Source organism: Dendropsophus ebraccatus, chromosome 15 (genome assembly GCF_027789765.1).
Source record: "Dendropsophus ebraccatus isolate aDenEbr1 chromosome 15, aDenEbr1.pat, whole genome shotgun sequence".
In the NCBI taxonomy this organism is placed as follows: domain Eukaryota; kingdom Metazoa; phylum Chordata; class Amphibia; order Anura; family Hylidae; genus Dendropsophus; species Dendropsophus ebraccatus.
The window spans coordinates 68,909,873-68,937,668 of record NC_091468.1 but is presented as its reverse complement, the minus strand read 5'-3'; the positions used below and the strand labels follow the sequence as shown (position 1 = coordinate 68,937,668).

At 41.8% G+C, this 27,796-nt stretch overlaps 1 protein-coding gene across 1 annotated transcript; it reads right to left on the bottom strand.

The window, feature by feature from the left end:
• Window positions 1-180: 180 nt before the first annotated feature.
• On the bottom strand, window positions 181-27,796 carry LOC138773907 (kinesin-like protein KIF28). The gene is made up of 24 exons (XM_069954384.1): window positions 27,743-27,796; window positions 24,613-24,804; window positions 22,960-23,166; window positions 22,522-22,557; window positions 21,489-21,713; window positions 20,082-20,236; window positions 19,135-19,246; window positions 18,431-18,498; window positions 16,330-16,472; window positions 15,490-15,608; window positions 14,371-14,461; window positions 13,084-13,138; window positions 12,858-12,981; window positions 11,285-11,429; window positions 8,027-8,145; window positions 7,790-7,897; window positions 6,707-6,978; window positions 5,505-5,639; window positions 5,082-5,248; window positions 3,014-3,094; window positions 2,966-2,982; window positions 2,106-2,256; window positions 1,137-1,339; window positions 181-474 (listed from the first exon to the last, which is right to left on the bottom strand). Exons 1-24 carry the CDS (start codon window positions 27,794-27,796, stop codon window positions 313-315), a joined length of 3,141 nt encoding a protein of 1,046 aa, XP_069810485.1. The 3' UTR covers window positions 181-312.

Below are 27,796 nucleotides of genomic sequence, written 5' to 3'. Positions count from 1 at the left end.
GCATGTTTATAGGTAAGTATCAACATTCTAGAAATAGGGAAGAATGTTTTTGTTTTTCTTTTTATTTGCAGAAAAGAAGTTTAATAAAAACTTGTGACACGCTTTTTATTTTTATTGCTTATCTCAATATTAAGGGAGCCTTCTCCTATGGTTTCTGCAGTGTACAGGAAATGATTGTGTATATATTCCCCATGCCACTGGGTCTCCATCATCTCTGGTTATACCACTAGAGACCAGTTATCTGGATCTGTTAGTCACAGGAATACAAGGGAATAAGCCCGGTGAGGTGACGTTTACTTAGGTTTCACAATTTTAGCTTTTGCCAGAGGAGACATCTTGCCGTTTTTTCTTCACAATGGCCGCCACATCATTTTTCAGCTTGCAGATACAAGACTCAAGTTGTTGCCAAAAGTCTTTGAACATCTGCGACTGCTTCTCTGTAAAAAGTCGCAAAAGATAAATGTTCTCTTCTTCCTGAAATAAAATTAGGTACAGGACAGCCAGGTTAGGACTGCTACCCACTGAGTAGGCCAAGGGACAACCCTCCAGGAATATCAACTCTATTGCACACTTGTGTCACCATCAAACAGATAAACCTTACCTACCAACCCTTCTCCTATGTCAATATCCTTACCTACCAAACCTTCTCCTATGTCACTATCCTTACCTACCAAACCTTTTCCTATATCACTATCCTTACCTACCAAACCTTTTCCTATGTCACTATCCTTACTTACCAAACCTTCTACAGTAAGACTCATGGACAAAGACTTGAATAGACAGACTCTGTCCCCTTGAAATGAATGTGAGACAGACTGAATAGTGTGCAATGTGTGTCTTTAGTTTCACCCTGTCTAATGCTTTATTCCTACAGGAGATAATCCAGTGCTAGAGGTGTCTGGCAACAGCTTCTTATTCCTAATCATGCATATTTAGGCTACGTTTACACAACATATTTATTATGAAAATAAGTTTGCAATTAAAACAACGGCCGTTCTTGTCATAGAGAAATGTATTGCATTGAAGTCAATGCAAACAATGGCCGTAGTTTACACAGTCGGTATGGTCAAATCTTATAGCCCCCATAGTTAAACTAAGTTCTTTATCAAAATAGTTGTCTACAATGTGGTTCTCACCGGTGGTTTGTAGTGTTTCAGCCGTAAGAAATGTCCTCTGATTGTGTTCATACTTTGGTAAAAGACTTTCAGGGCTTTCGCAAAGTCAGCGTCATAACTCGTCCTATGCCCAGACAACCTCATGTTTTCTTTTGTAGAATTTGCAGAAGAGGTGGATTTGGCCGAATGTTCCTGCCATGATCCTAGTACAGACTTGTCGTAGCCTAAAGAAAGGTAATATATAGATGAATGAGAAACTCAATAAAAATATAATTTAACCAGAAGATTTGGATTTCATTTGCTTCGTCTTGTAAATATTAATTTAGAGAAGAAGTCCGGACATTTTTAAAATCTGGAAGGAGGGAATTTGACCAGGAGTACAGATTTACTTCTCCCCGTGCCCGTGGTGAGTGGCGTCACTGGCCTCGGTAAACCCAACAGAAGGCCTTTCCCCCCAAGTTGTGAAGATGTTACGATGGGGGAAAAGGCCTGTCCCGACTGATGGACTGGCTGCTCAGCCAATCAGTGACTGGAGTGGTGTCCCGCCAAAGTCACTGACTGGCTGAGAAGCCAGTCCATCAGCCGGGTCATGACATGTCGGTGCCGGGGGTCCCGAGGCCGGTCCTGCCACCCACCGCGGGCACGGGGAGAGGTAAGAAGTCGTACTCCTGATCAAATTCCCTGCTGCTGCCAGATTTTAAAAATGTCCGGACTTCTCCTTTAAATCAAGCAAACAAGACGTACTTACCTGCTGCCAATCCCCCATCATTCCTGATCTCCACTGTTCAGTGATTCTTGCCTTTCTCTTGACACCCAGGAAATTCCAGCTAAGCCAATCACTAATGAGGCGGGTCCCTAAAGCAGTCAGAGAATGGCTAAGCGGCATTTCCTATGTGTCAGAGAGCAGAAAGCACGGCCGAATAACCAACCTCGAGCGTGGGTTAAAAAAATGTAAAATATCCAGACAGCCGCATCTTTATCATTACCAACCTTGTCGTTTCCAGGAGTCAGACTGCTTCAATGTTTCTTTAAGGAAAATATTCTCTTCTCTTAATGATCTATTTATGTCTCGTAAGAGTTCAGTTTCTTGTTCCAACTTTAACAATTTTAGGTAGAGCTCAGACACCTGACTATTTGGGTCCTGAAAAAAAAAATCATGTACAGCGGGGATGAGGAACTTTCCTCCCCCCCAGCTGTTGCAAAACTACAACTCCCATCATGCCTGGACAGTCAAGGCTTTAGCTTTAGAAAACCACAAGAAATTTTTAAAGAACTTAGAATTTTATTACTAGGTACAAAACAGCCATGCCATACCCCTCAATAAAGGCCAGGACCTCCACCCACTGGGTAGACCCCAGTTTCATATGGATAGTAATCCTAGTTAGGATTTTAACATACTGTATTATATAATATGTGCAAATAATACTATATCATAAAGGGGTTCTCTGGCCAAAACCTTTTTCTTTCAAATCAACTGGTGTCAGAAAGTTATACAGATTTGTAATTTACGTCTATTTAAAAATCTCCAATCTTCCAGTACTTATCAGCTGCTGTATGTCCTGCAGGAAGTGGTGTTTTCTTTCCAGTCTGACACAGTGCTCTCTGTTGCCACCTCTGTCCATGTCAGGAACTGTCCAGAGCAGCAGCAAATCCCCATAGAAAACCTCTCCTGCTCTGGACAGTTCCTGACATGGACAGAGGTGACAGCAGAGAGCCCTGTCAGACTAGAAAGAAAACACCACTTCCTGCTGGATATATATATAGCAAATAGAGCCCCAATACACATACACAAACAAAATCGGTCCAAAACTACTTGAGATAGGAATACTCTTTTGAAGACAGTATGATACCCCCTTTAAGTTTGATACTTACAACCAAATTGGGATTAGGAAGTAAACTTTTCATGCTGTCAATCAAGATACATCCTTCATTTGTGTAATCCATGTCAAGCAGAGACCAGTCAAGTTCAGGGCAGCCCTCTGCAAAATCAATCACAATAAAATAATGATTTTTTATTCTGAATAAAAGTTACTGTACAGTATAGCAATCAGCACGTGGTATATAATGTATAGTAACTGTATAACCCTGATAACAGCAGCTGGATATGTGATATATAAGTTACTGTACAGTATAGCAATCAGCATGTGGTGTATATTGTATAGTAACTGTATAACCCTGATAACACAGCAGCTGGATATGTGATATATAAGTTACTGTACAGTATAGCAGCATGTGTTGTATAATATATAGTAACTGTATAACCCTGATAACACAGCAGCTGGATGTGTGATATATAAGTTACTGTACAATATAGCAGCATGTGGTGTATAATGTATAGTAACTGTATAACCCTGATAACACAGCAGCAGCTGGATAAGTGATATATAAGTTACTGTACAGTATAGCAATCAGCATGTGGTATATAATGTATAGTAACTGTATAACCCTGATAACACAGCAGCTGGATATGTGATATATAAGTTACTGTACAGTATAGCAGCATGTGGTGTATAATGTATAGTAACTGTATAACCCTGATAACACAGCAGCTGGATATGTGATATATAAGTTACTGTACAGTATAGCAATCAGCACGTGGTATATAATGTATAGTAACTGTATAACCCTGATAACACAGCAGCTGGATATGTGATATATAAGTTACTGTACAGTATAGCAGCATGTGGTGTATAATGTATAGTAACTGTATAACCCTGATAACACAGCAGCTGGATATGTGATATATAAGTTACTGTACAGTATAGCAATCAGCATGTGGTATATAATGTATAGTAACTGTATAACCCTGATAACACAGCAGCTGGATATGTGATATATAAGTTACTGTACAGTATAGTATCAGCATGTGGTGTATAATGTATAGTAACTGTATAACCCTGATAACACAGCAGCTGGATATGTGATATATAAGTTACTGTACAGTATAGCAATCAGCATATGGAGTAAAATGTATAGTAACTGTATAACAACATGATGCCTCCATTGAAATGTGTTAAATATCTAGTTGGTGGCCCCCGGAGTATCTATCCAGGGGCCCCAGATAGATTAGTATTTTCCATAACTTTAGGTTGGTGTACACCCCTTTTCTAATCTATCATATTCAATCTGTCAGCTCAGTTCCTGTAGGAGGTTCCCCCTGTATCCAAAGTTTTGCAATCAGTTTATGAGCTTGATATAATATTCTACATACCTGTCTGTTCAGGTGAGGTGGATACCAGTCGGAGAACACACTGCACTGGCTCCACCTGCACGGACGCCCCATATACCTTATTAATTACAGCAAGAACCTCCCTACAGTAGCCCTACAACCGTGTACATCTCCTCAGTATGTTAACAATATGTGCATCTTCCATACCGCAACGAGGACATATGGGGAGACATATACAAAGTGCGTACAAGTTTGGCGATCTTAAATTAGGCCCCGCCCCCAGTTACCCCTTTGGATTCACTAAGAGACACAAGCCTCTTAGTGAATCCAACCTGACCTGTGCCGACTGTTTCTGTTATAATTTAAACCGCGGACCATGACTCTTTCCCAACTTCCCCCCCAACACCCACCAACCAGACAAACGGGATGCAGTTGGCGTACACGAGGGAGAGGGGGCAATTTTGTGCCTTCTTCCTGGTGTATGCCAATTCGTAACTCCCCCATACAGACCAGTGACATGTAAGAATTTTTTTTTTGTAGTGTTTTTATATGACAATCTGCAGGGGGGGAATAGGGCAAAGGACCCTAAAAATATTATCGATACTCTAATGATTTCTATTCCCATCACCTTTCAGTCTATAACCCTGTTAGTTTAGTAAATTTGGGTTTGTGGGAGCAACAAAGATAAAAAATTAAAAAAAAAAAAAACTCCCCAAAAATTAACAATGCATCCATTGTCTGAAACTGGACTTTGTGTTCTTTTGTTTATTGATTAGTTATTACTAATAACCTCTTACCTTGAATGCCCCATAGATCTACAACCAGGGCGTTTTTTTGGAGGTAGCTCAATAGGCCGTTGGAAACACTTAGTGCAAGAAAGTGCAATTTATGGTCAATCATCGGATTTATGTTTTTCCAGACTGGTTTTGTGTATACGGACTGAGGAACGTCGTAAAAGCGATATCTATGAAAGTGAATACAATATGTTAGTGCAGAGATATTCATACAGTATGTAAGGCTGGGTTCACACTCCGTTTTTGCTGACTGTTTAATGGGGGGGGGACAGATGTATTTGTGTGTATTCGTTTAGATCCGTTTATCCATTGATTTCTATTATAAAAAGACGAAAAAAACGGATCAAGACGTAGTGTGAACCCGGCCTAATACTGCAGTGTTAGTAAATCTGATCCGGCATCCTTACTACACTATTTCTTATTTACCCTATTTGAATTCCTCGCTCTGTCGCCTCCTTTAACCAGCGGACACCGAGACACTGTAGTATATGAATCTGGAAAACGATTTTTCTTCCTAATAACTCAAAAGGATCAACGACGACATCTTCTTCACTCAAGGGCCTAGAAAATAGGAAATATTACCAAAGCACATTACCAAGAATCCTCTCTTTCTTTGTGTTTTTTTCCTCCTTGTGTTTTGAAGACCATAGCGTTTGGGTTTCATCTTTATGCTTTGTGGTAAAACTGACATCTTATCTATGTTCCTCAAGTCGATACAAATATAACTAAATTTATTTTAAGTTTTATTTTATTTTACTGCTTTTAAAAAATTTTGAATAAAAAAAGTGTTAAAAATTGCTCAAGTCTGATCCTTTTAACTGTGTGTTTTTTGTTGTTTTTTTTGTCTATGGGGCAGTTAGAGGCCATGATCTGTACTTTACTGTATATCAGTACCTCACATGCATACATGAAACTTTTTGATCACTTTTTATTAATTTTTTTCTGGGATGTGATGTGACCAAAAATCAGCATTTTCGCATTCTGACTTTTTTTTTTTCTTGTGCCATTTACCGTGTGAAATCATGAATGTGATTTGTTTGGGCGATTCTGCATGTGGCGATACTAAATATGTTTTTTTTTGTTATATTTTTTATTTTTAAAAATGGGGAAAGGTTGGGTCATTTCAACTTTTAACATGGGGTACAAATTTTTATATATTAATTCGTAGTCCCCCTAGGGGAGTTCTACAAGGAATACTATGATTGCTCCTAGAGATCAATGCAGCACCTATGTACTGCATTAATCAATGTTATTTTCACTCGAATGCTAGCCTGTAGCAATCGCCAAAACGGTAACAGTGCTGGCAAACAGAAGACGACCTGGTCTGTAAGTAGAACGTGACCCGACCCCCCCCCCCCCCCCCTCCTCCATTAGATGGCATTTAGATGGTTAATTAGCAGGCACAGAGGAAGCCAGGGTCCTTTAAGGGGTTAAATTACAGGTATAACTTTGTAATTCTTGTCTTATCATATAAGATTAACCTAAACTTTAAAAAATTAGTCTAACTATGATTTTGTGCAACCAAAAATATATTTTCTCCATTTCATCCAACACATAGATGTAAAATTATTATAGGTCTGGGATAGTAATGATCTTGTTATGGTTCATATATAAGTTCTCGTATTTACCGTCCACAGCTGGAGCACGGGGTAATGTTTATCATAATGATGGCTTCCTCCACTCCTTCCGAGTCTAGAAGTTCGGTTTGTTCTTCCAGCTTCATACAATAAGCTAGGGACTGAAGCCAGATGTGAGCTGATCCTAAATGAATAGCCTCAACCGGATCCCAGAATGGATCGCTTTCACGGTCCAATGTCATATCACCATCCAGGAATTTCTGGTACAGTTCTTCCATCAAAAACTTTCTGTTAATGAACTTGGACTTTGACCATATCCATACCTTAAACCATATAAAATACAAAATATTTAGGGATGTAAAGTATATGTATACCACATAGTGTGAATTAGGTCAACTTGGGCCAAATGTTTTAAATGGTTGTATGCTTGGAACGTTAATGGCCGGGTAGGGGGTGTAAGAAGTCAACAACGTCCACTTACCTCCCTGATACCAACATTGCACTGCTCCAGTCTGCTGTGCCTGGTTGCTTCCTGGTCTATAACGCCGCTTAAGACGTGATGTTACCAGCCCGCTCAGCCATTTGGCGACAGGTGGGATCCCTCGGGGACCAGGAATCGGCCGGGCACCGCAGACCGGAGCAATGCGATTCACGACCCGGCACTGGAACCAGGGAGGTAAGTTGACATTGTTTCTTTCATCCCCGGCCATAGCCAAAAAAAGCCCTCCTGCCCAGAGTACTCCTTTTAGAGGTTTTTTTTTTTTTACCTTTATCCTCATCGCTGTTTCGGTGATATTTGGAGTTTACTTCATATGCTAATTAGTCTGTTTGGTCCACTAGGGGCGGGCTACTGCCCCAGCACGCCGATCTGCCCCAGCGACCCACTCTGCTGATGTTCATTAGAATGGGTGGACTGGCCGGAGGTGGATCGGAAACTTATTAGCATAGAGATTCAACTCCTAATATCACGGAAACAGCGCTGAGGATGAAGATAAGAGATATACAGTACCTTCATCCTCAGCGCCCCGCGCAATAGGGACATAGCAGTTGAGATTCTTCTAACCTGCTGATAGTTCCCCTTTAATTATTAAACCTATCATACTTTTCACTGTGTTAGGAATTTACCAACTTTACCTGTTGACTGCTTTTATTGGTCACTTTCACCATTATTTCTTTTTGAAGGTCATATCCCCTAGAATCGGTCAATGCTAAATTTTTCACCTTTAGTTCGAACGTCAGGTCCTGCTCAGAGATTAAAGATACGGGATTACTATCACCAGCATAAACATTGGATTACGCCACTACTGGAATGATCCATCTTGCAAAGCGAATATTTCGGATACAAAAATTTTCAACCGTGGCTTCTTTTACCTTCATAAGTTCTTCGCTCATCTGATTTGCTTCAGCAACCAGTGGCATCAATTTTATATAGTCATGGAAGACCGCCAGCACACTCGGGTCAGGTCTGCCATCTTTATTGTGCATGGCACCTGCATGGAGAAAAATATTAAATGATGGGCATTGTTTTTGATCATTTTAACATAAATACCGTTTCCCCGAAAATCAGACCTGGTAAAGGGTTTTGTTGAAATGCTAAATATAAGGCCTCTCCCGAAAGTAAGACCTAGAAAAGTTTTTGTTTGGAAGCATGTCTGCTGAGCAGAACACCAGGGCATGCAGATTTGATTCTTTCTAGCTGCCGCCATTGTCCTCTACCTTCACCGTCTGTTACAGAGCAGCCGCACGCAGAACATGTAGATCGTCACCTGCCTCCAACCCTGATGTTTCCTCCTGCCAGACGTAGAGCTGCACACATTTTGTTGATATGTGAATACATCATAGTTACGTAGATACATAGATATATACATCATTACCTTATCCATAACAAAGGGTTGCACTCTTCATGCATACAAAGTGCTATCATTCGTGCACGTTAACACAGTGAATCTTTATGTATATAGAATGTCACTATTCAGGCACGTCAGCACAGCGAATCTAAAAACAGGCACAAGGCTTACATTATGCACATTGACGTGCCTATATAGAATCTGCTCTAGGAGCGGTGTTCACACTGTGCGGCCTGGTTACTTCACATATGATAGAACTTGGCATTACATTGCATTAATATATAACTTGGCCGCCAAACACGCTCCAATGTGGATCATGTGCTATCACACTCCACTATCTATCCTCCGCAGCACATCATGATTGTTAATACATATATCAATTGGTCACGCTCAGTGAACCCATTTCTTGCAATGTGAATTGGCCGTAGTGCTAACTGAGCAGTGTTCAAGCAGGATCACATTACTGATTGCACGCACCCATCCCACTTGCATACATGTGCACTGGGAGACATCCTATTGGCCATTATTTGTTTTTAAATCTCCGGTCATACACTGACCACTAGACTATGACTAAGCGCGCATGCGCGAAACGCATCAGTCTTTCAGGCCACACAGCATGAGTTGCTCAGCTGATTTTTAGACATGATTTAATAAATTTTGATTTTTAACTCATCACTTGGAGTGCTGGATCCTAATCACTTCTAAAACTACCTATCTGCCGACGGACAGCCACCGCCAGGAACCGTGCACCCTCCTATATACGCTGGGGACCCTAACAGACACATGAGGAGGTGAGCTGATTTCCACCATTTACTTATGATCATTCTATACTTTTAATGGTAGATGTATTCTTACATGGAGAGACAGAATATTAAAAAGAAAATCCAGAAAATAAATCTAAGGAATATATATTAATTGATTTGTATTTCATGGAGTGAAATAAGTATTTGATCCCTTAGTATTCATTAGCAGTTCTGGCTTTTACAGACCAGTTAGACACTCCCAATCAACTTGTTACCTGACCTGAAGCCGCCTGTTCTCACTAATCACTTGTGTGAAAAACAACTGTCCACAGAATCAGACAGATCACACAGATTTCACGTCTCCAACATGGGTAAAACCAAAGAGCTGTCACAGGACCTCAGAGTCAGAATTGTTGACCTTCACAAAGCTGGAATGGGCTACAAAAAGATTAGTAAGGTGTTGGATGTGAAAGTAACAACTATTGGTGCAATTATCAGAAAGTTTAGAGTATAACATGACAATCAACAGACCTCGGCCTGGTGCTCCAAAGAAGATTTCGCCTCGTGGGGTGGCAATGATGCTGAGAACCACTCGGCAGGAGTTAGCAAATGACCTGAAGGCAGCTGGGACCACAGTTTGCAAGGAAACAATTGGCAACACTTTGCGCAACAATGGATTCACATCCTGCAGTGCCCGAAAGGTACCCCTGCTAAAGAGAGCACATGTGGAGGCGCGCCTCAAGTATGCCAATGAGCATTTGAAAGATGAACCAAGTTATTGGGAGAAGGTTTTGTGGTCAGATGAGACCAAAATTGAACTTTTTGGCCTCAACTCCACCCGCCATGTGTGGAGGAAGAAAAATGCTGCCTATGACCCCAAGAACACTGTGCCCACCGTCAAGCATGGAGGTGGAAGCATAATGTTTTGGGGGTGTTTTCTGCCAAGGGTACAGGGCTACTTCACCGCATCACTGGGAAGATGGATGGAGCCATGTACCGCACAATCCTAAGGGACAACCTCCTCCCCTCTGCCAGGGTTCTGAAAATGGGCCGTGGTTGGGTCTTCCAACATGATAACGACCCTAAACATATAGCAAAGGCAACAAAGGATTGGCTCAAGAAAAATCACATTAAGGTCAGAGTTGCCAAGCGACAGCCCACCAAACTTCATGACTTAGAGAGAATCTGCAAAGAAGAGTGGGCCAAGATTCCCCCTGGTGTGTGCGCTAAACGTGTGGTTAACTACAACAAACGTCTCACCGCTGTGCTTGCAAACAAAGGCTTTGCCACTAAGTATTGAGTGTGTTTGGCAAGAGGGATCAAATACTTATTTTCCTCATTGAAATACAAATTAATTAAAATATATTCTTTAAAATTATATTCTGGATTTTTTTCTTGATATTCTGTCTCTCCATGTTAGAATATATCTACCATTAAAAGTGCTGAAGGATAGTGTCTTTATTAGTGGGCAAACAAAGAAAATCAGCAAGGGATCAAATACTTCTTGGACTCACTGTATCATACGCGGTCCCTGCTGTGCTGTACGAGTGTGCTGTGTTGAGCTCCCCCTGTTGTCTGGAAGCCGCCATACTGTATGCTGTCCCTGCTGTGCTGTACGAGTGTGCTGTGGTGGCCGGAAGCCGCCATAACATACGTTCTGTTCCTGCTGTGCATGTGACATGTGAATTCTTCATCATGTAAGATGAATAATACATAAGACATCCCCTGAAAACAAGACCTAGGGACAAAAATTTATATAAGACCCTGTCTTATTTTCAAGGAGACGTAGTATATACTTGATACCTGAAGAATTTTTTATATCACTGTGATATATTCACTTGCAGAACATGTATTGCAAAAAAAGAGTGCAACTTGCAGACATCCATCCCATTCAGATGAATGGATGTGTAACTATAACCTCAGATTGGGCACACAGACAGTCCACCTGACAATACTCCCAATATTCACATTCAAGTAACAAGGAAATGAGCTGTTCTTCCATCCATTTGGTGGCATGCTATCAGGTAGGGGGAACGTACCCAGTTTATCTACACTGAATCCCTCAGCTGCTGCCAGTTCAGACTGGAAGAAGTCGTAATCAAATTTGCAGACGTCTTCACATCCACGTTCATCTGGAAATCCGATATATAGATATGCGCTGTTTGACCCAAGGATTACACGATCCTAAGTAAATAAAGGAGACCATTCACTTCCAATATTTTAGTGTCACTGTGGTGTTTTTTTTTTTTTCTTTTGCAGAAATCAATACTCCAGGTGATTGTAACAAACTTTGTAATTGGGTTTATTAGGCAAATCTGCCATTATCCGCATTCAAAAAGACTTTCCCCAGGTCCCCCCTCCCCTCTCTCTCATTCACTGCTCATTATCAGGAAATCTTGACTCTTTTACATCAGTCGGGCCCTGTGTAACCTATGGAGAGGGGAGGGGGGAGGAGGGAGATTAGTCACCAGCAGAGAGCAGAGAACAAAGGATTACACAGTGGGAGCTGTGTGAAACCCGCTATTCAGAGGTCAGAGAGGTCCGTGCTGACCTCAGAGGAGATAGCTGGTGATGTAGCTGTAAATTAACTCTTTGTTGTCCTGTTTTGGTGACTCATCTCCCTCCACCCCTCCCCTCTCCATAGAAAACAATGAAGACAGGGGGGAGAGCTTCAAATTGCTTTTTCACAATAAAAATGAGTTTTTTTTGGCTAATAAACCCGATTACAACGTTTCTTAAAATTGCCTGTACTATTGATTTCTGCAAAAAAAAAAAAAAAAAAAAATTAAATAACAGTATACTTTATATGGAGAGAACTGCTCACACACAGTTTTCTGTGTTTTTAGCAGAAAGCAGCAGCTGAGAACTGGGAGTCCCCAGCCGCTGCTACCTCTTCATACTGGCACCGGTCTCCTGACACTTTGCTGTTTTTGTGATATTTAATCTTATAAAAATATGCACCGTTCGGCCCGACCACCAGTTCAGATGCTCACACATATTGCAGCCTGCTTGCATATATATATGTGTGATCCGGTGGTCGGGCCAAACTGTGCTCTAGGGTGCCAGGAACACCAGTGCTCCTAACAAGTTAATTTGCATATTTTCATAAGATTGAATATAACAAAAACGGTGACTGCCGCCAGTAAGAGGAAATAAGCCGCCACCGGGTTTCAATATCTGTGTTAATGGAGCAATATTAGGCTAGGTTCACACTGCATTTTTGCAATCAATTTCTTTTAAAACGGATCCGTTTTTTTTGGCGGACACAAAAACGTAGCTGACACTCCTTTTGTGTCCGTCAAAACAAACGGATCTGTTTTGATCCGTTTTTTTTTTTTACAATGGAAGTCAATGGAAAAACGTATCAAAACGGATGCGCACAAATGCATCCATTTAAAAAAAAAAAAACATTGCAAAAATGTAGTGTGAACCTAGCCTTACACTTAGTAAAAGTTGATGTCAGTGACACAAATTTAGTTGGAAGTCTTTGTGTTACAAGTCAAATATTTTCAGAGAAATCTAATGTAACTATATGTAAATAGCTATAAATATCAGTATAAATAGTAATGATACCCGGGGAGTCACCGACCGCACCGTCCCTATCTAACTCACCAGATGTTGTAGTTTAGTGTTCATAAAAATGGGCACGCCGTTCACAATCACTTTGGCTTTGCCGATTGGCTTTACCAGCACCTTGTTCTCGATGTTTATAAATGTCGCATGTTTTGGTAAAATTCTGTAAAAAAAAAAAAAATCACATTGCAAAGTAATTAATCAAATGGGTGGAATAAAAAAAAAAAAAGTAAACTTCATAAACAAAGATTTTTCCATCGCGTACCCTAGACCTCTCAATGTTACTTCATTAGCGGCTGCCTGGCCAACATCAGATGTTCCTGAAACAGAAAGAACGTATAATATTATAATAAACAATATATTACTATGCTTTATGGAAATCCCTATTGTTAGTTTTACCTTAAAGGGGTACTCTAGCAAAAAAATAAATATATATATATATATATATATATATATATATATATATATATATATATACAGTGGTACCTTGGTTTAAGAGCGTTTTGGCTTAAGAGGTCAGAGTTTTTCAAAATTGTGACTTGGTTTAAGAGCATTGCTTTGGTGTAAGAGCTCCCTGAACTGGGTGGGAGGGGGAGTGGGGGAGGGGCACGGTCCGCATAGCGGGGTCTACAGCCCTGTACTCTGACCCAGGAAGTCTCCCTCACCTTCCAAATCATAGCAGATCCACACCAGGCTGGGGCTCACATCCGGGGACAGGACTGTGGAGGTGATCTCTCTATAGCTGTAACCCCTCTTTCCCCGGACAGAGAGTGCTGCATGTATGTGCCCACATCTGTCCTGCTCATTCCTTCCTGCTCCCTGCAGTCTCTGTCCGCCCTTGTGTTTCCCATCCTCTCCATTACTGTACAGTAACTTATAATATCACAGATTCTGCTGTTTCTGAATGTTTGTTTCATCTGTTTTACATGTTATTCAGAATAATAAATAATTATATTTGGGGTGTGGAACCAATTGTCTGCATATCAATGATTTCTTATGGGAAAATTTGCTTTGGTTTAAGAGTGGATTTGGATTACAAGCACAGCCCCGGAACGAATTATGCTCATAATCCAAGGCACCACTGTATATATATATATTTTTTCAAATCAACTATTACAAGAGATTTGTAATTTAATTCCATTAAAAAAAATAAGTCTTCCAGTACTTATCAGCTGCTGTATATCCTGCAGGAAGTGGTGTATTCTCTCCAGTCTGACACCTCTGTCCATATCATGTACAGTCCAGAGCAGGAGAGGGATTTGCTGACATGGACAGAGGTGGCAGCAGAGAGCACTGTGTCAGACTGGAGAGAATACACCCCTTTCTGCAGGACATACAGCAGCTGATAAGTACTGGAAAACTGGAGATTTTTTAATAGAATTAAATTACAAATCTGTATAACTTTCTGACGCCAGTTGAGTTGAAATATTTTTTTTTCCTCTGGAATACCTTATGCACATAAAAGTATTAGCTTAGATTTACTTAGATCTACTATAGTATAAGCTGAGACAACAATATACTCCATCCTGTATAATAGAAGCAATCATTGTACCTTCTTGTATAAAGTGCTTGAGAACTCCGGACAGCTGGGGGTCTTCATTAATGTTCAGCAGGTAAGGAAATGACTGCATCATGCGTCTCTCCTGGAAACAGACGTCTTAGATGAAACACTTAGTCACTTTGGACAATACCCTTTTTGACGGACGGAAACACAACCATGATCCCTACATATCAACGATAATCTGATGGGGAACCCAGCAGCAAGTGTTTGATTCCCCTGCATTGCAAATCTGTATAACTTTCTCACACCAGTTGATTTGAATACAGTTTGTTTTCACCGGAGTTCCCCTTTAAGGAGGATAAAGATTTGGCATCAGTATTACTTTTCGTGTATTAACGTTTCCATGAGCACTATAGGTACATACATATATATAGCAGTTCTGCCATTGTTTTTTAACTTCTTTTGTACACGATTTCTCTATTATGCCAAACTTATATAATGTTACTACATATAAATTTACGGAGAGAACTTTTTTTTATTCTCCAATGCCGGGAGTGGTGGATTTTTATCACTTGAGTTGTGGTTACAATTTTGAGACACAAACAATTTTTGATCACTTTTTCTTGTTTTTTTTTTTTCTTCTGGAGGGGAGAAAGCCGAAAAACTGTAATTCTGGCATTTTTTTTTTTTTTTTTTTTAAACTTCACCTTGCAGTTCAGACATTTAAAGGAGATTTTCAAAGATCTAAAAAGAACTTTCAAACAGCAGGAGAGGGAGGGGAAAAGATAAAAAACGATCATTCCTCCCCTCTCCCCGTGCCTTTACAGCGCTGGATTACCAGTACAAACCCCCACCGGGCTCCAGGATCTCCTTCACAGCTGACGTCACAACCCGGTTGATGGACTGCCCGCTCAGCCAGTCAGTGAGTGGGGCGGGACACTACTGCAGTCACTGATTGGCTGAGCAGGCAATCTATCAGCATGACATCTTTGGAACTTGAGTAGAAATGGCTTCCGGCATGGTTCCCGGAGCCTGTGACGCGGCTCTTCACAGGGAGAGGTGAGTAATGACTGGTTCTCATGTCCCCCCCCACCCCCGCAGATATGGCAATGCCTATGATTATTATTATTACATGATTTGTCCGTGGACTCGTCTGTGCCGTCACGTCACCTGGGTAATTGCCGCAAACTGTTGCTCCCACTCCTTCCTGGCCTCTTGCAGCTGAAGCTCCCAGGCCGACTGCATCGCCTGGATCCGCAGCTCATTTTCTGCTAACAAGCGTCGGAGTTCTTCTGGGATTCCAAAATAATATAAAAACACGTTTGTTATATTGTTCAGGTTTTACAGGATATTATAATACAGAATGGAGAACAAAGCTGCCATAGTGGCTGTCATGGAATGATCGCAGTCAGGTTATGGACCCCCATCCCCATCCCCCACAGCACAGGACTATAAGAACCCTGAGACATTCACATCTTCTACAGCTGACGTCTACCTGATGCTTCACATTAAATGGCAGAAAGTTAATGCAGATTTGTAAATTACTTCTTATAAAACTCATGCCTCCCAGTGCGTAACAGCTGCTGTATGCCCTGCAGGAAGTGGTGTATTCTCTCCAGTCTGACACAGTGCTCTCTGCTGCCACCTCTGTCCATGTCAGGAACTGTCCAGAGCAGCAGCAAATCCCCATAGAAAACCTCTCCTGCTCTGGACAGTTCCTGACATGGACAGAGGTGGCAGCAGAGAGCACTGTGTCAGACTGGAGAGAATACACCACTTCCTGCAGGACATATAGCAGCTGATAAGTACTGGAAGACTTGATTGTTTTGAAATGAAAAAAATTCTCTGGAGTACCCCTTTAACATAAGATGTATGTTATGTTACCACATCTAAGGAATCTACTAAATAGATAGCGGGTTTCTTTTTAACTAACGCATAGGGTATCTAAGCTATTTCCCTCCGCCTGAAGGAGACGACACCTGCTGTAGGTTACAGTCATCCCCATCTTACTTGTTTCTTGTTCCACCTTCCTCCCCGAGCTCCCGAGTCCGGCCAGCCGCGACAGCAGTTTGTTGTTTTCGGCTTTCAGCTCTTTGAGGAGACGCTCGGTGGGACTGGCATTAATAACCGCCTTGTTTTTAATTTTCTTTGCCCTAACAGTGAGAAATCACATAGACTTATATGTATCGTATACTAAGCAGTATCTATATATCCATATACAAAGACTGAGCAGTATCCATATGTCCGTATACAGAGACTGAGCAGTATCTATATATCCATATACAAAGACTGAGCAGTATCCATATATCCGTATACAGAGACTGAGCAGTATCCATATATCCGTATACAGAGACTGAGCAGTATCCATATATCTGTATACAGAGACTGAGCAGTATCTATATATCCATATACAAAGACTGAGCAGTATCCATATATCCGTATACAGAGACTGAGCAGTATCCATATATCCGTATACAGAGACTGAGCAGTATCCATATATCCGTATACAGAGACTGAGCAGTATCCATATATCTGTATACAAAGACTGAGCAGTATCCATATATCTGTATACAAAGACTGAGCAGTATCCATATATCCGTATACAGAGACTGAGCAGTATCCATATATCCATATACAGAGACTGAGCAGTATCCATATGTCCGTATACAGAGACTGAGCAGTATCCATATATCTGTATACAGAGAGACTGAGCAGTATCCATATATCTGTATACAGAGACTGAGCAGTATCCATATATCCGTATACAGAGACTGAGCAGTAACCATATATCTGTATACAAAGACTGAGCAGTATCCATATATCTGTATACAAAGACTGAGCAGTATCCATATATCCATATACAGAGACTGAGCAGTATCCATATATCTGTATACAAAGACTGAGCAGTATCCATATATCCGTATACAGAGACTGAGCAGTATCCATATATCCGTATACAGAGACTGAGCAGTATCCATATATCCGTATACAGAGACTGAGCAGTATCCATATATCCGTATACAGAGACTGAGCAGTAACCATATATCCGTATACATATCCGTATATATCCGTATACAGAGACTGAGCAGTAACCATATATCCGTATACATATCCGTATATATCCGTATACAGAGACTGAGCAGTAACCATATATCCGTATACATATCCGTATATATCCGTATACAGAGACTGAGCAGTATCCATATATCCATATGCAGAGACTGAGCAGTATCCATATATCCGTATACATATCCGTATATATCCGTATACAGAGACTGAGCAGTATCCATATATCCGTATACATATCCGTATATATCCTTATACAGAGACTGAGCAGTAACCATATATCCGTATACATATCCGTATATATCCGTATACAGAGACTGAGCAGTATCCATATATCCGTATACAGAGACTGAGCAGTATCCATATGTCCGTATACAGAGACTGAGCAGTATCCATATATCTGTATACAGAGACTGAGCAGTATCCATATGTCCGTATACAGAGACTGAGCAGTATCCATATATCTGTATACAGAGACTGAGCAGTATCCATATATCCGTATACAGAGAGACTGAGCAGTATCCATATATCCATATACAGAGACTGAGCAGTATCCATATATCCATATACAGAGAGACTGAGCAGTATCCATATATCTGTATACAGAGACTGAGCACTGAGCAGTAACCATATATCCGTAATACAGAGAGACTGAGCAGTATCCATATATCCGTATAATATATATATATATATATATATATATATATATATATATAGCAAAAAGAAAATCGCCGGACGGCACTGTGTTGGCTCAAAGGCTCAGGTGGGTGCACGAACTCAGGTAGCCAGACCCAGGCTTCCAAATCCACAAGAAAGTTTGTACGAGGCGGCACTCCAGTATATAGTGAATGAAAAAAGGTTTTTATTCACCCATCAATGTGCGACGTTTCGATCTCTCATTGCTTGAAAAAGATCTCAATGAGAGATCGAAACGTCGCACATTGATGGGTGAATAAAAACCTTTTTTCATTCACTATATACTGGAGTGCCGCCTCGTACAAACTTTCTTATATATATATCTATCTACAGAGAGACTGAGCAGTACCTTTCAGCATATCTGAGAGTAGATAGCGTCTCCTCATAGCAAATATCAGCCGGACTCACTGCAGCGACCTAACAGAGAGAGAAGTCGCAAAACACCTGGTCATACACATCTCCTTCATGTTCTACAAGATGATTTACAGTGTAGCTGTCATCATGAACGTTTGCTGAACAGAATGTTGTATCACTTACATTGTTCTGTGCAGCTGATCCAGATATATCCTCCTGAATAACATGGACAATAAGAAGTCCTCTCCATTATGTGCATGAGCCCGGTGGTCCTGGATATTCATGAGAAGCAGAAAACTCCGCCCACAAGCTGCTGATTGGCAGTTATCTATCCATGCTGTGTATAGGCAGTCAGCTGTCAATCAGCAGCTGGAGGGCGGGGGGAGGGGTTTGGCAAGATTCCTATTCTCCTGCACATTAGGAGAACGGCTGAACATAAAAACACTGATCTGTTCAGCATTTCTGTCACTAGTTTATGCTGCCATCATTTAAGGCGTCATATACCTAGTGACCTTAAAATGACGGCCATTTTTATTGAACAGCCGTCATTTAACGACCATTATTTTGACAGTGTGTGAACACAGCCTTATACTTGAATACCCACAACTATTAATATTTAGTTTCTTTATCTTATCTAATATCTAATTATGACAGCCGCGTGTGCCAGTATTTTGGTGTATACACATATATATACTGTACCATGACAGTCCTGCTATTTCCTCCCAGGGCAGATTGCAGAAGTTTTGTCAGGACGGAATCTCGATATGGAATATGTAGGATTTTCTTGCCCATCGCAGCCTCGGCGAGCGCACTGAAATACCAAGGACACGACGAATGACACAATATCGGGAGCAAGGCTTATTTCAAGTCTGTGAGCTTATAAATTACTTTGTTGCCATCTGCAAAAGATAATTTCTTATTAAATATAAAAAGTGCACATAATGCTCCTCCTGATTGTAAATACAGTGGTATGGAATATGGAGTATAATACGTTCCAGGACGGCGCTTGTAATCCAAATCCACTCTTAAACCAAAGCAAATTTTCCCATAAGAAATCACTGATATGCAGACAATTGGTTTCACACCCCAAAAATAATGATTTATTATTCTGAATAACATGTAAAACAGATGAAACATTCAGAAACAGCAGAATCTGTGATAATATAAGTTACTGTACAGTAATGGAGAGGATGGGAAACTCAAGGGCGGACAGAGACTGCAGGGAGCAGGAAGGAATGAGCAGGGAGATGTGGGCACATACATGCAGCGCTCTCTGTCCGGGGATTGAGGGGTTACAGCTATGGAGAGATTACCTCCACAGTCCTGTCCCCTGATGTAAGCCCCAGCCTTAGGTGGATCTGCTATGATTTGGAAGGTGAGGGAGACTTCCTGGGTCAGAGTACAGGGCTGTAGACCCCGCTATGCAGACCATGCCCCTCCCCCACTCCCCCTCCCACCCAGTACAGGGAGCTCTTAAACCAAAGCAATGCTCTTACACCAAGTCACAATTTTGAAAAACTGTGAGCTCTTAAACCAAAACGCTCTTAAACCAAGTTACTCTTAAACCAAGGTACCACTGTACTTCAAAATCGTTAATCGTACGATTGGGCGAATTATCGCTCCGAGTAAACGCACCATTACTTTACCTGATTACGTTTCCTAGGGTCGTCAGGCTGAGATTGACACAAGCTCCTTCTCTCAGCCGATCTCCTTCAGAACCGGATGATTTTTGTCTCTCACTTCCAGCGAGATCCACCAAGTTAATAACCGATTGTTTGGTGATATCGTCCTCTAAGAAAATCTGAGGACAGAAAAACAGGGAACAAAGAAAAATGTTAAAAATGGGAGAAAAACGCAACATATGAACAAAGGTTTTGGCGCAACAACAATCCACAGGACGCTTCTATCATTTACCTTTCTCTTTGTTTTTCGGTGTAAATGTAAAATGTTCAAATTTAAACGATAATCGTTCTGTGTGTGTGCAGGCAATGATCGAAAAATCGTGTGTGTGTTGTTGTTGATCGCATCTTTTAAGCTGACCATAAACTCATTGTTAATTGTACGCTAAATGTTTGCTGATTGTACACATCGTTCGTTCTTTAGCTGGGATCAGAAGGAGTAAATGATCGCGGTAACTAACGACTATCGTTCTGTGTATTACGGTGAATGATTGCAGGTCATTCCCAAAAGTGCTTGTTTGCAATCGTTTATCGTTAATCATTAAAAATCGCTTCGTCTAATAGGACCCTAAAGAAGGGGGAAGAGGGGAGATTACATTCTCTGTGGACATACAGTAGTAAGGACATTGGTATTTACACCTGGGACAGCTGCCTAGATCTTTATGGGTGGCCAGGGAAGCCTTGATTTACCTTTGATTCACAGTGTGGATTCTCTGACAGGCTCACAGATTGCAGGTACACAGATCAGGCTGTCTAGAATTAACTAAGCCCCTCCCCCACTTCCTGTGTTATCTCTTGGTGTGTCTGTTACTAGAGATGAGTTGAGCATAACAACAGATTCAGCCAGGGGCGTAGCTAGAATTCATGGGGGCCTCACAGTAAAAAAAAACTTTATGAGGCCCCATTATTCCCTCATGCCCCACCCCCATACTCACCTGTCCCAGAGCAGTCTCCCAGCATTCCTTAGTTCTTCCAGCTTCCCAGCACACGTGATGTCACTCGTACATCGGGGAGCTGGGAGAAAGAACGAACGCCGGAGGACTGCGCCGAGCCAGGTAAGTATTTGAATGTGGGCGGGGGGGTCACTTGTGGCTAGAGGTGTAATGCTGCCTCAAGCCACAAGAGAGACTGGCATGGCAGGATGCCAGTGGCTTTTTGCTGTGTCAGGAACAGCACTGCAGCATTTAACTGTGGGCGTTCATCACAAAAGCGCACAGCTAAAGGGCCAGAGGCCTGTGGGCCCTCTTAATGCATGGGCCCCATAGCAGTGGCGTGGTCTGCCTTTATGGTAGCTACGCCACTGGATTCAGCCTATGTCAGAATATGCATTAAATCTATGACTACACTCTTTGAAAGCATCCAGCCACATTATACCTGTTTAAAATGAATGGTGATGACCATGTGGGAGCGACTGCTGCTGGAATTCATGCTCGTTGATGCGGTTGTTCTTGTTTTTTTACCTTGTTCCATTAATTTTTCAATTTGTGCATAGCTTTCACAGGGGACACACTTCAGACCATCAACATAGAATCCTTGATGCTGATCTTCTCGCACCTTCAAACCCCCCGACTTCTTGGTTTTAGACAGCAGATCTGTGACCTGAATAAAAACATCATGTTTTATTTCCTGATCCCACCAACTTTCATCATCAGTCTGATAGAAATCCTACTATTTTACATAGGTTTGCCAAAAGGTGGGAAAAAAATAAAACATTTTCATGTTGATATATATCCTGTTTTACACTATCCTCTTCCACTTTTAGGCCATGTTCACACAGTGTGAAAATGATCCGCCCACTTGACTACTTAGCCTAGAATGAACAGAAATTTACAAAAAAAATTAAGATATTCTTAAACTTTCCCCAAAAATGATTAATCTGCTCAGCTACTCCTGCTGTATAACAACTTGGTTGTGACGTTGGCTTAGCTGGAGATCCCAGAAGTCCCGGAGCGGCAATCAAAGGCACGGGGAGAGGTGATTTGGGATAGTCTGTCATTACCCCCGCCCCCCCCCCCCCCCCCCCCCCCCCCCCTTGTGTCCTTTGAAATTATTTTTTACATGGCCAGGACCTCTCCTTTAAATTGTCAAAGTGTTCAGGAGGAAGCATGTAGATCAGGGGCGTAACTAGAAATTGCTGATCCCTATAGCAAAATTATGATTGGACCCCGCACTTCCCGACTAACCATTAAGCCGCCAACTGCACGTGCACGTCAGGAAACCTTTTAGTTATAGGAACATTTACAGATCCTGGAGGCCACCTGGTGATGCAAATGATGACAGCTCAGGGGGCCCAGTGTATAGCAGGAGCAGGCCCCGCAGCCCCTTGACGCGACAGGCCCTATAGCAGCCGCTATGGCTGCTGCAGTGGTAGTTACACAACTGATGTAGATATATAATGATAAGTTACCTGCTCATTATAAATTTCCAGCATACTGAATGTTACCTGCAAAGACATTACATTGTTACATTTACAATATGTTAGTCTACAAAACTCTACGACATTAGATAGCGGCCTGTATAAACCTGATACCTGTCTAAATATTATAATGGAAAAAAATCTAAAAATAGGATGTAATATTACAGTATAATTAATATATAAAATAAAATTGACCTCCATCCCAAATCCCAACGAGTTTCACCCCACAGTTTCATCAGGGGGATGACATATTTCTTATTAAGCATTGACAGGATTCTCAGGGGGTTCTGTTGTGCTTTCTGTAACAGCATAGCTAATGTATATATTTTGCAGAGAAGACAGACATACAAGTGAATATATATATGACCAAATATATATATCCAAACTTTCTACACTTTTGACGTCTCAGCTTGTATAGAGGACACTGACCTGAAAGCTTTTGCTATAGTCTTTTTTGGTTTCAACAGCTTTAAACAGCTCTTCACAGGAAACTGGAATTATGCCCCGATTCGCTCCGTATCCAATCATAGAGTAACTCTTTCCTGAGCCCGTCTGGCCATAGGCAAGTAAGGTGGCATTGTAGCCTTGCCAAGCATTATCCAGCACCCCCTGGCCAAGGTCACAGAATACTGTCTTCTAGAGAATTATGAAACATAAGAATATGGTAAAATGAGAAAACGGAAATATCATTCTTACAAGTACAGGAACCCTCATGTTAGAGGTGTATCTTGAGTCTGCTGGGTCCCAATGTAAACTATATATTGAGGCCCTCATCTTCCATGTATCATATACAGATTCCCTTCTTGGCATGACAGATGCCCATTGTGTAACGCGCCAAGAGAAATTATTTCTATGTTATTTAAAGAGCTATTTTAAGGCGATCTGTCACTAGGATTATACCACCTTAAATGAGGACAGCGTAAACTAGTGACAGAAATGCTAAACAGATCGGTGTATTACTTACATCATTCTGTGATTTATCATTGTGTTCAGCTTTCTCTGTCATTAGTTTATGCTACACTGACATAGGAAACAATAAAAACATCTCTAGATACTGTGTCCCCTGAATACGGAACTGCCACATAAAATGTTTGCTGAGTACAATAACGCTGTGCTGTCCCCTTTCTCCAACCATGGCCGTCTTTTCCCATCCGCGTCAGGTGGTTTCCCCACCGCTGCCCTGCTCTCCATCGCGGCCTGGGTACTTCAGGCCTAACCACATGGAGCAGCATGTGTCACCTCTCTTCACGCAGTATAGGTCCAACCACTCCCAGTTACGGGCTATGTTCACACAACGTTAGTGACCGGCCGGCTCACGGAGCGGCTGGTCTTAGAAAAGATCATCCCGGCCGGTAGTGCAGTACCAGCATCCGTGCGCACCCTCATCAGAACTCCCCACAGCACACTATGGAGCGTGCAGCCGGAGACGCTCGCTCCATAGTGTGCACCGACAGGGTTTTCTGCAGCCACTATTCAATGAATAGTGGCCGCAGAAAACTGACATGTCAGTTTTCTACGGCACCGCTAGGAATCCCGACTGGAGTGTATACTATGTGTATATACTCTGGCCGGGATTCCCTCAGAAGGCAGCACTACGTAAGTTTTGTGGGAATCATGGCCGCTGTAACAACGGCCGTGATTCCCCTGGAACTTACGTTGTGTGAACATAGCCACTTCCTGTATTTCTGCGTGTTCCTATCCTGAGTGTGAACCTGACCCGACCCGTGTTTGTATCGGCTACCCGTTCCTGCATCTGTGTCTTCGTCTCCAGCATCGGTCACCTATAACTGATGCATCCCCTGTTCTGTCTGTCTGGCAACTTGGGTGGTTACCACCCTTGTTATCTGGACTGCAAGGATCAGCTGCCATGTGTTCCCTTTTGGAGCCAGCATGTCCACTATCTCCACCATCAGGAATATCTTGGGCCCTTTGGGATAGATGGTGACATGGCACAGTGGACTCATGCCTGCTGCTCCTGCTCTATAATATGATGGTGATAGATTAGATAGCATTGTCTTGGTAACAGGTTCCCATTTGTAAAATAAAAAAAATTAAAAAAAAAAGATGTAAAAATAAGACTACCTGATCAGCGTATCGGCTCTCTTCACCATCCGGAACTAATGTTCCATCTTTGTCCTTCACAAATCCATTATGGGACCAGTAGGCGAGATCAAATTTGAACGACTTTTCGTGACCTGGATTCCGCGGATCACTAATAGTTGTGCAGTTGTCTTTCATGGATATAATACATCTACTCCCTGCTTCCCTCTCTCTCTAAATGAAAGTCCAAATAATTAATAGTGTAAATATTATACAGGATAATAAAAGCGGAGAAGCACGGATATGTTATAGCTCAGGTTACTTCATCATTACTTAGTGGCACATACTGTATATTGCTCCTCAACAGCGAGAAGGAAAAGCCATGAACCTATGAACGATCACAGCATTGTTAGCCATGGTAATGCAAATGGTTAAAAAAAATTAAACAAAATATTCTAAAGGACTCGATTTATTCAGTATCGGGTTTGGGTACGACGAGTGAAGATACACACTTATGTGCCTTGCTATTAATAAGGTCAGTAATAGTTACCTGAGGAATCTTCTGCCACGCTGAATGCACCTGAACAGGTAAATCATCAGGTAAATGCAGATTTGAAGAAATGGACGTACGACTAATTCCATGACCGAATCCATACAGAGCTGAGCTGGTAATATACCTGGAATACAGACTGGAGGGGTCCAGCTTTCATACCTTATGCCACCCAACACCATAGGACAGATTCAATTTCTTTCTAAGGTGCTGTTCCCTCTTTGTTGGAGGATGATGTAGAGATATGAGAATACTTGTGCCCGAGCACCGACCTTGGTCGGAATGAACCCCTTGGTGCCCTTCCAGTGTCGGGGGACCCGTCCTAGAGGGTGACACAAGCCCCAGACTCTGTTACCTGGGATGAGCGGAATGCTGAGGATTTCCTGCTGAAAACCACACTGCGAGATAGAGTTCATAGGCTTCTAGCAACTTTGCTCTATCCGGATCAGTTCCTAGTTTTTTGCCTTTTGTAGATACTGTCCTGCAATGTGATTTTCCTAGTCCACGGCGTGGGTTGAGATAATCTCTGAAGTGTCCTCTCCTGTAAGTGTTTTAACACTGCATAGTGCTGGGTAAGGTTACTTGAAGAGAAACTGTTAGTAGTCTCTTGTCTTGATTCCTCACCATACAGGAACCTGACAAAGACTACTATACACTTCCTCTACCCACCTGATTTCCTATGTACAGCTCCCTGTAAGGTGTGCTGTGAATGGGTGAAGAGTGCATAAAGAAGAAGTAAAGAAAGAGATGATAGGACATAAGAAGATACTCCCATAGGTTCACAGATCCATGGGACATACAGTATAAGCAAACAATAAACCTTTCTATACTTAAGCCGTGCAGCGACTGAGCACACATACCTACAATAGCGACATCTACTGGCAAAACTTTATCACTACATTACCACTTACAATAAGTACAGGCTTTTGCGAAGGGTGTAACCAATAGCAGCACCCGTGGTGGGACACCACACTTATACTTGGTACCGATTAAATCAAGATGCTTTGAATGTTTGGTTTTCTTTTTTTTAGCATTTACATATCTTTAACATCTATATTCCACACCTTTTCCTTTTTGGTGCTGTAAATTCTGTGTTGAGGAGTGTATATTGAAAGCAGGGGAGATTCTGTTTGCTTTAGTAGATAACTTAAAGATGTATCCCGGTCAGGTAAAATACATGTTGAATCATCCTCCCTCCTGGAGACTAATAATTCCTTCCATACATGTCATTAACTTTTCTGTCTCCTTCCCCCAGTTCTGAGGCTGCTCACACTGTCTCCCCCTCCCTTCTGAGTGGGCTCCCTGGCTAGCTGTCTCTGCACTCTGTAATGCTTTGAGTGTTCATCTGAAGTCACCAGCAACTTGACCATATTGTGATTAAAGGGGGTAGTTAAAAAAAAAAAAATCAAATCAACTGGTGACAAAATGTGCCAGAGATTTGATATTGACTTCTATTAAAAATTCCCAAGACCTTCCAGTACTTATCAGCTGCTGTATTTCCTGCAGGAAGTGGTATATTATTTCCAGTCTGGAGAGCAGACGGATGGGGATTTGCTGCTGCTCTGGACAGTTCCTGACATGGACAAAGGTGGCAGCAGAGAGCACTGTGTCAAACTGGAGAGAATACACCACTTCCTGCAGGACATACAGCAGCTGATAAGTACTGGAAGACATAGTATTGCCTTGTATTACCTTCAAAAGAGAAATACATAGTATAATTAAAGTAGCAGACTGAATTTCGCAGCACTACATATACAGGACAGTTTTATTAAATTTAATAGAAGTAAATTACAAATCTGTATAACTTTATGGCACCAGTTAATTTAAAAAAAAAACATTTTTTGTGAATTACCCCTTTAACCCTCCCAGGATTACAGAGTGCAGAAACAGACAGTGAAAAACTCTCCATTAAATGTCAGCCAGAAGGCATTCATAACATGGCAAACCCAAAGTACACTCCACTGATCCATACCAAAGTGCCGTATATCAGTGTCAGCGACAGTCCCAGCATATCAGTAAGTGTAAAGCTTCCTTGCACAGCCGCAGTGTTTTGTCCTTCAGGAGGAGGAAGGTACATGAGCGGTGATCAGATGGAGCATCTTCCTATGATTTTGTATGGACAGGAGAGATGCATAAGGAACATTCAAGGGGTTATCCAGCGCTACAAAAACATGGCCACTTTCCCCCTACTCGTCTCCAGTTTGGTTGCAGGTTTTGAAACTCCGTTCCATTGAACTAAATGGAGCTTAATTGCAAACTGCACCTGAACTGGAGACAACAGTAGGGGGAAAGTGGCCATGTTTTTGTAGCGCTGGATAACCCCTTTCATTACAGACGGCTGTTCCTAACCACAGTGTACAGCAGGATAATCGGTGGTAACAGTAAGTACATGCAACCAGGATTCTAGAAAGGTGGTGGGGCTGGAAGTGCATACACAAACATGATCACATAAACTATAACAGGGGGGTCAAACTCAGGCTCTCCAGCTGTTGCAAAACTACAATTCCCATCATGCCTGGGCAGCCAAAGCTTTGTCCAGGCATGATGGGAATTGTAGTTTTGCAACAGCTGGAGAGCCTGAGTTTGACACGTGTGAACCATAAGATCCCACTGTCTCCTCACCTTGCTGAACGGCCTCACCCGCACGGCCACTTTTACGCTATCGCAGTTCGGCAT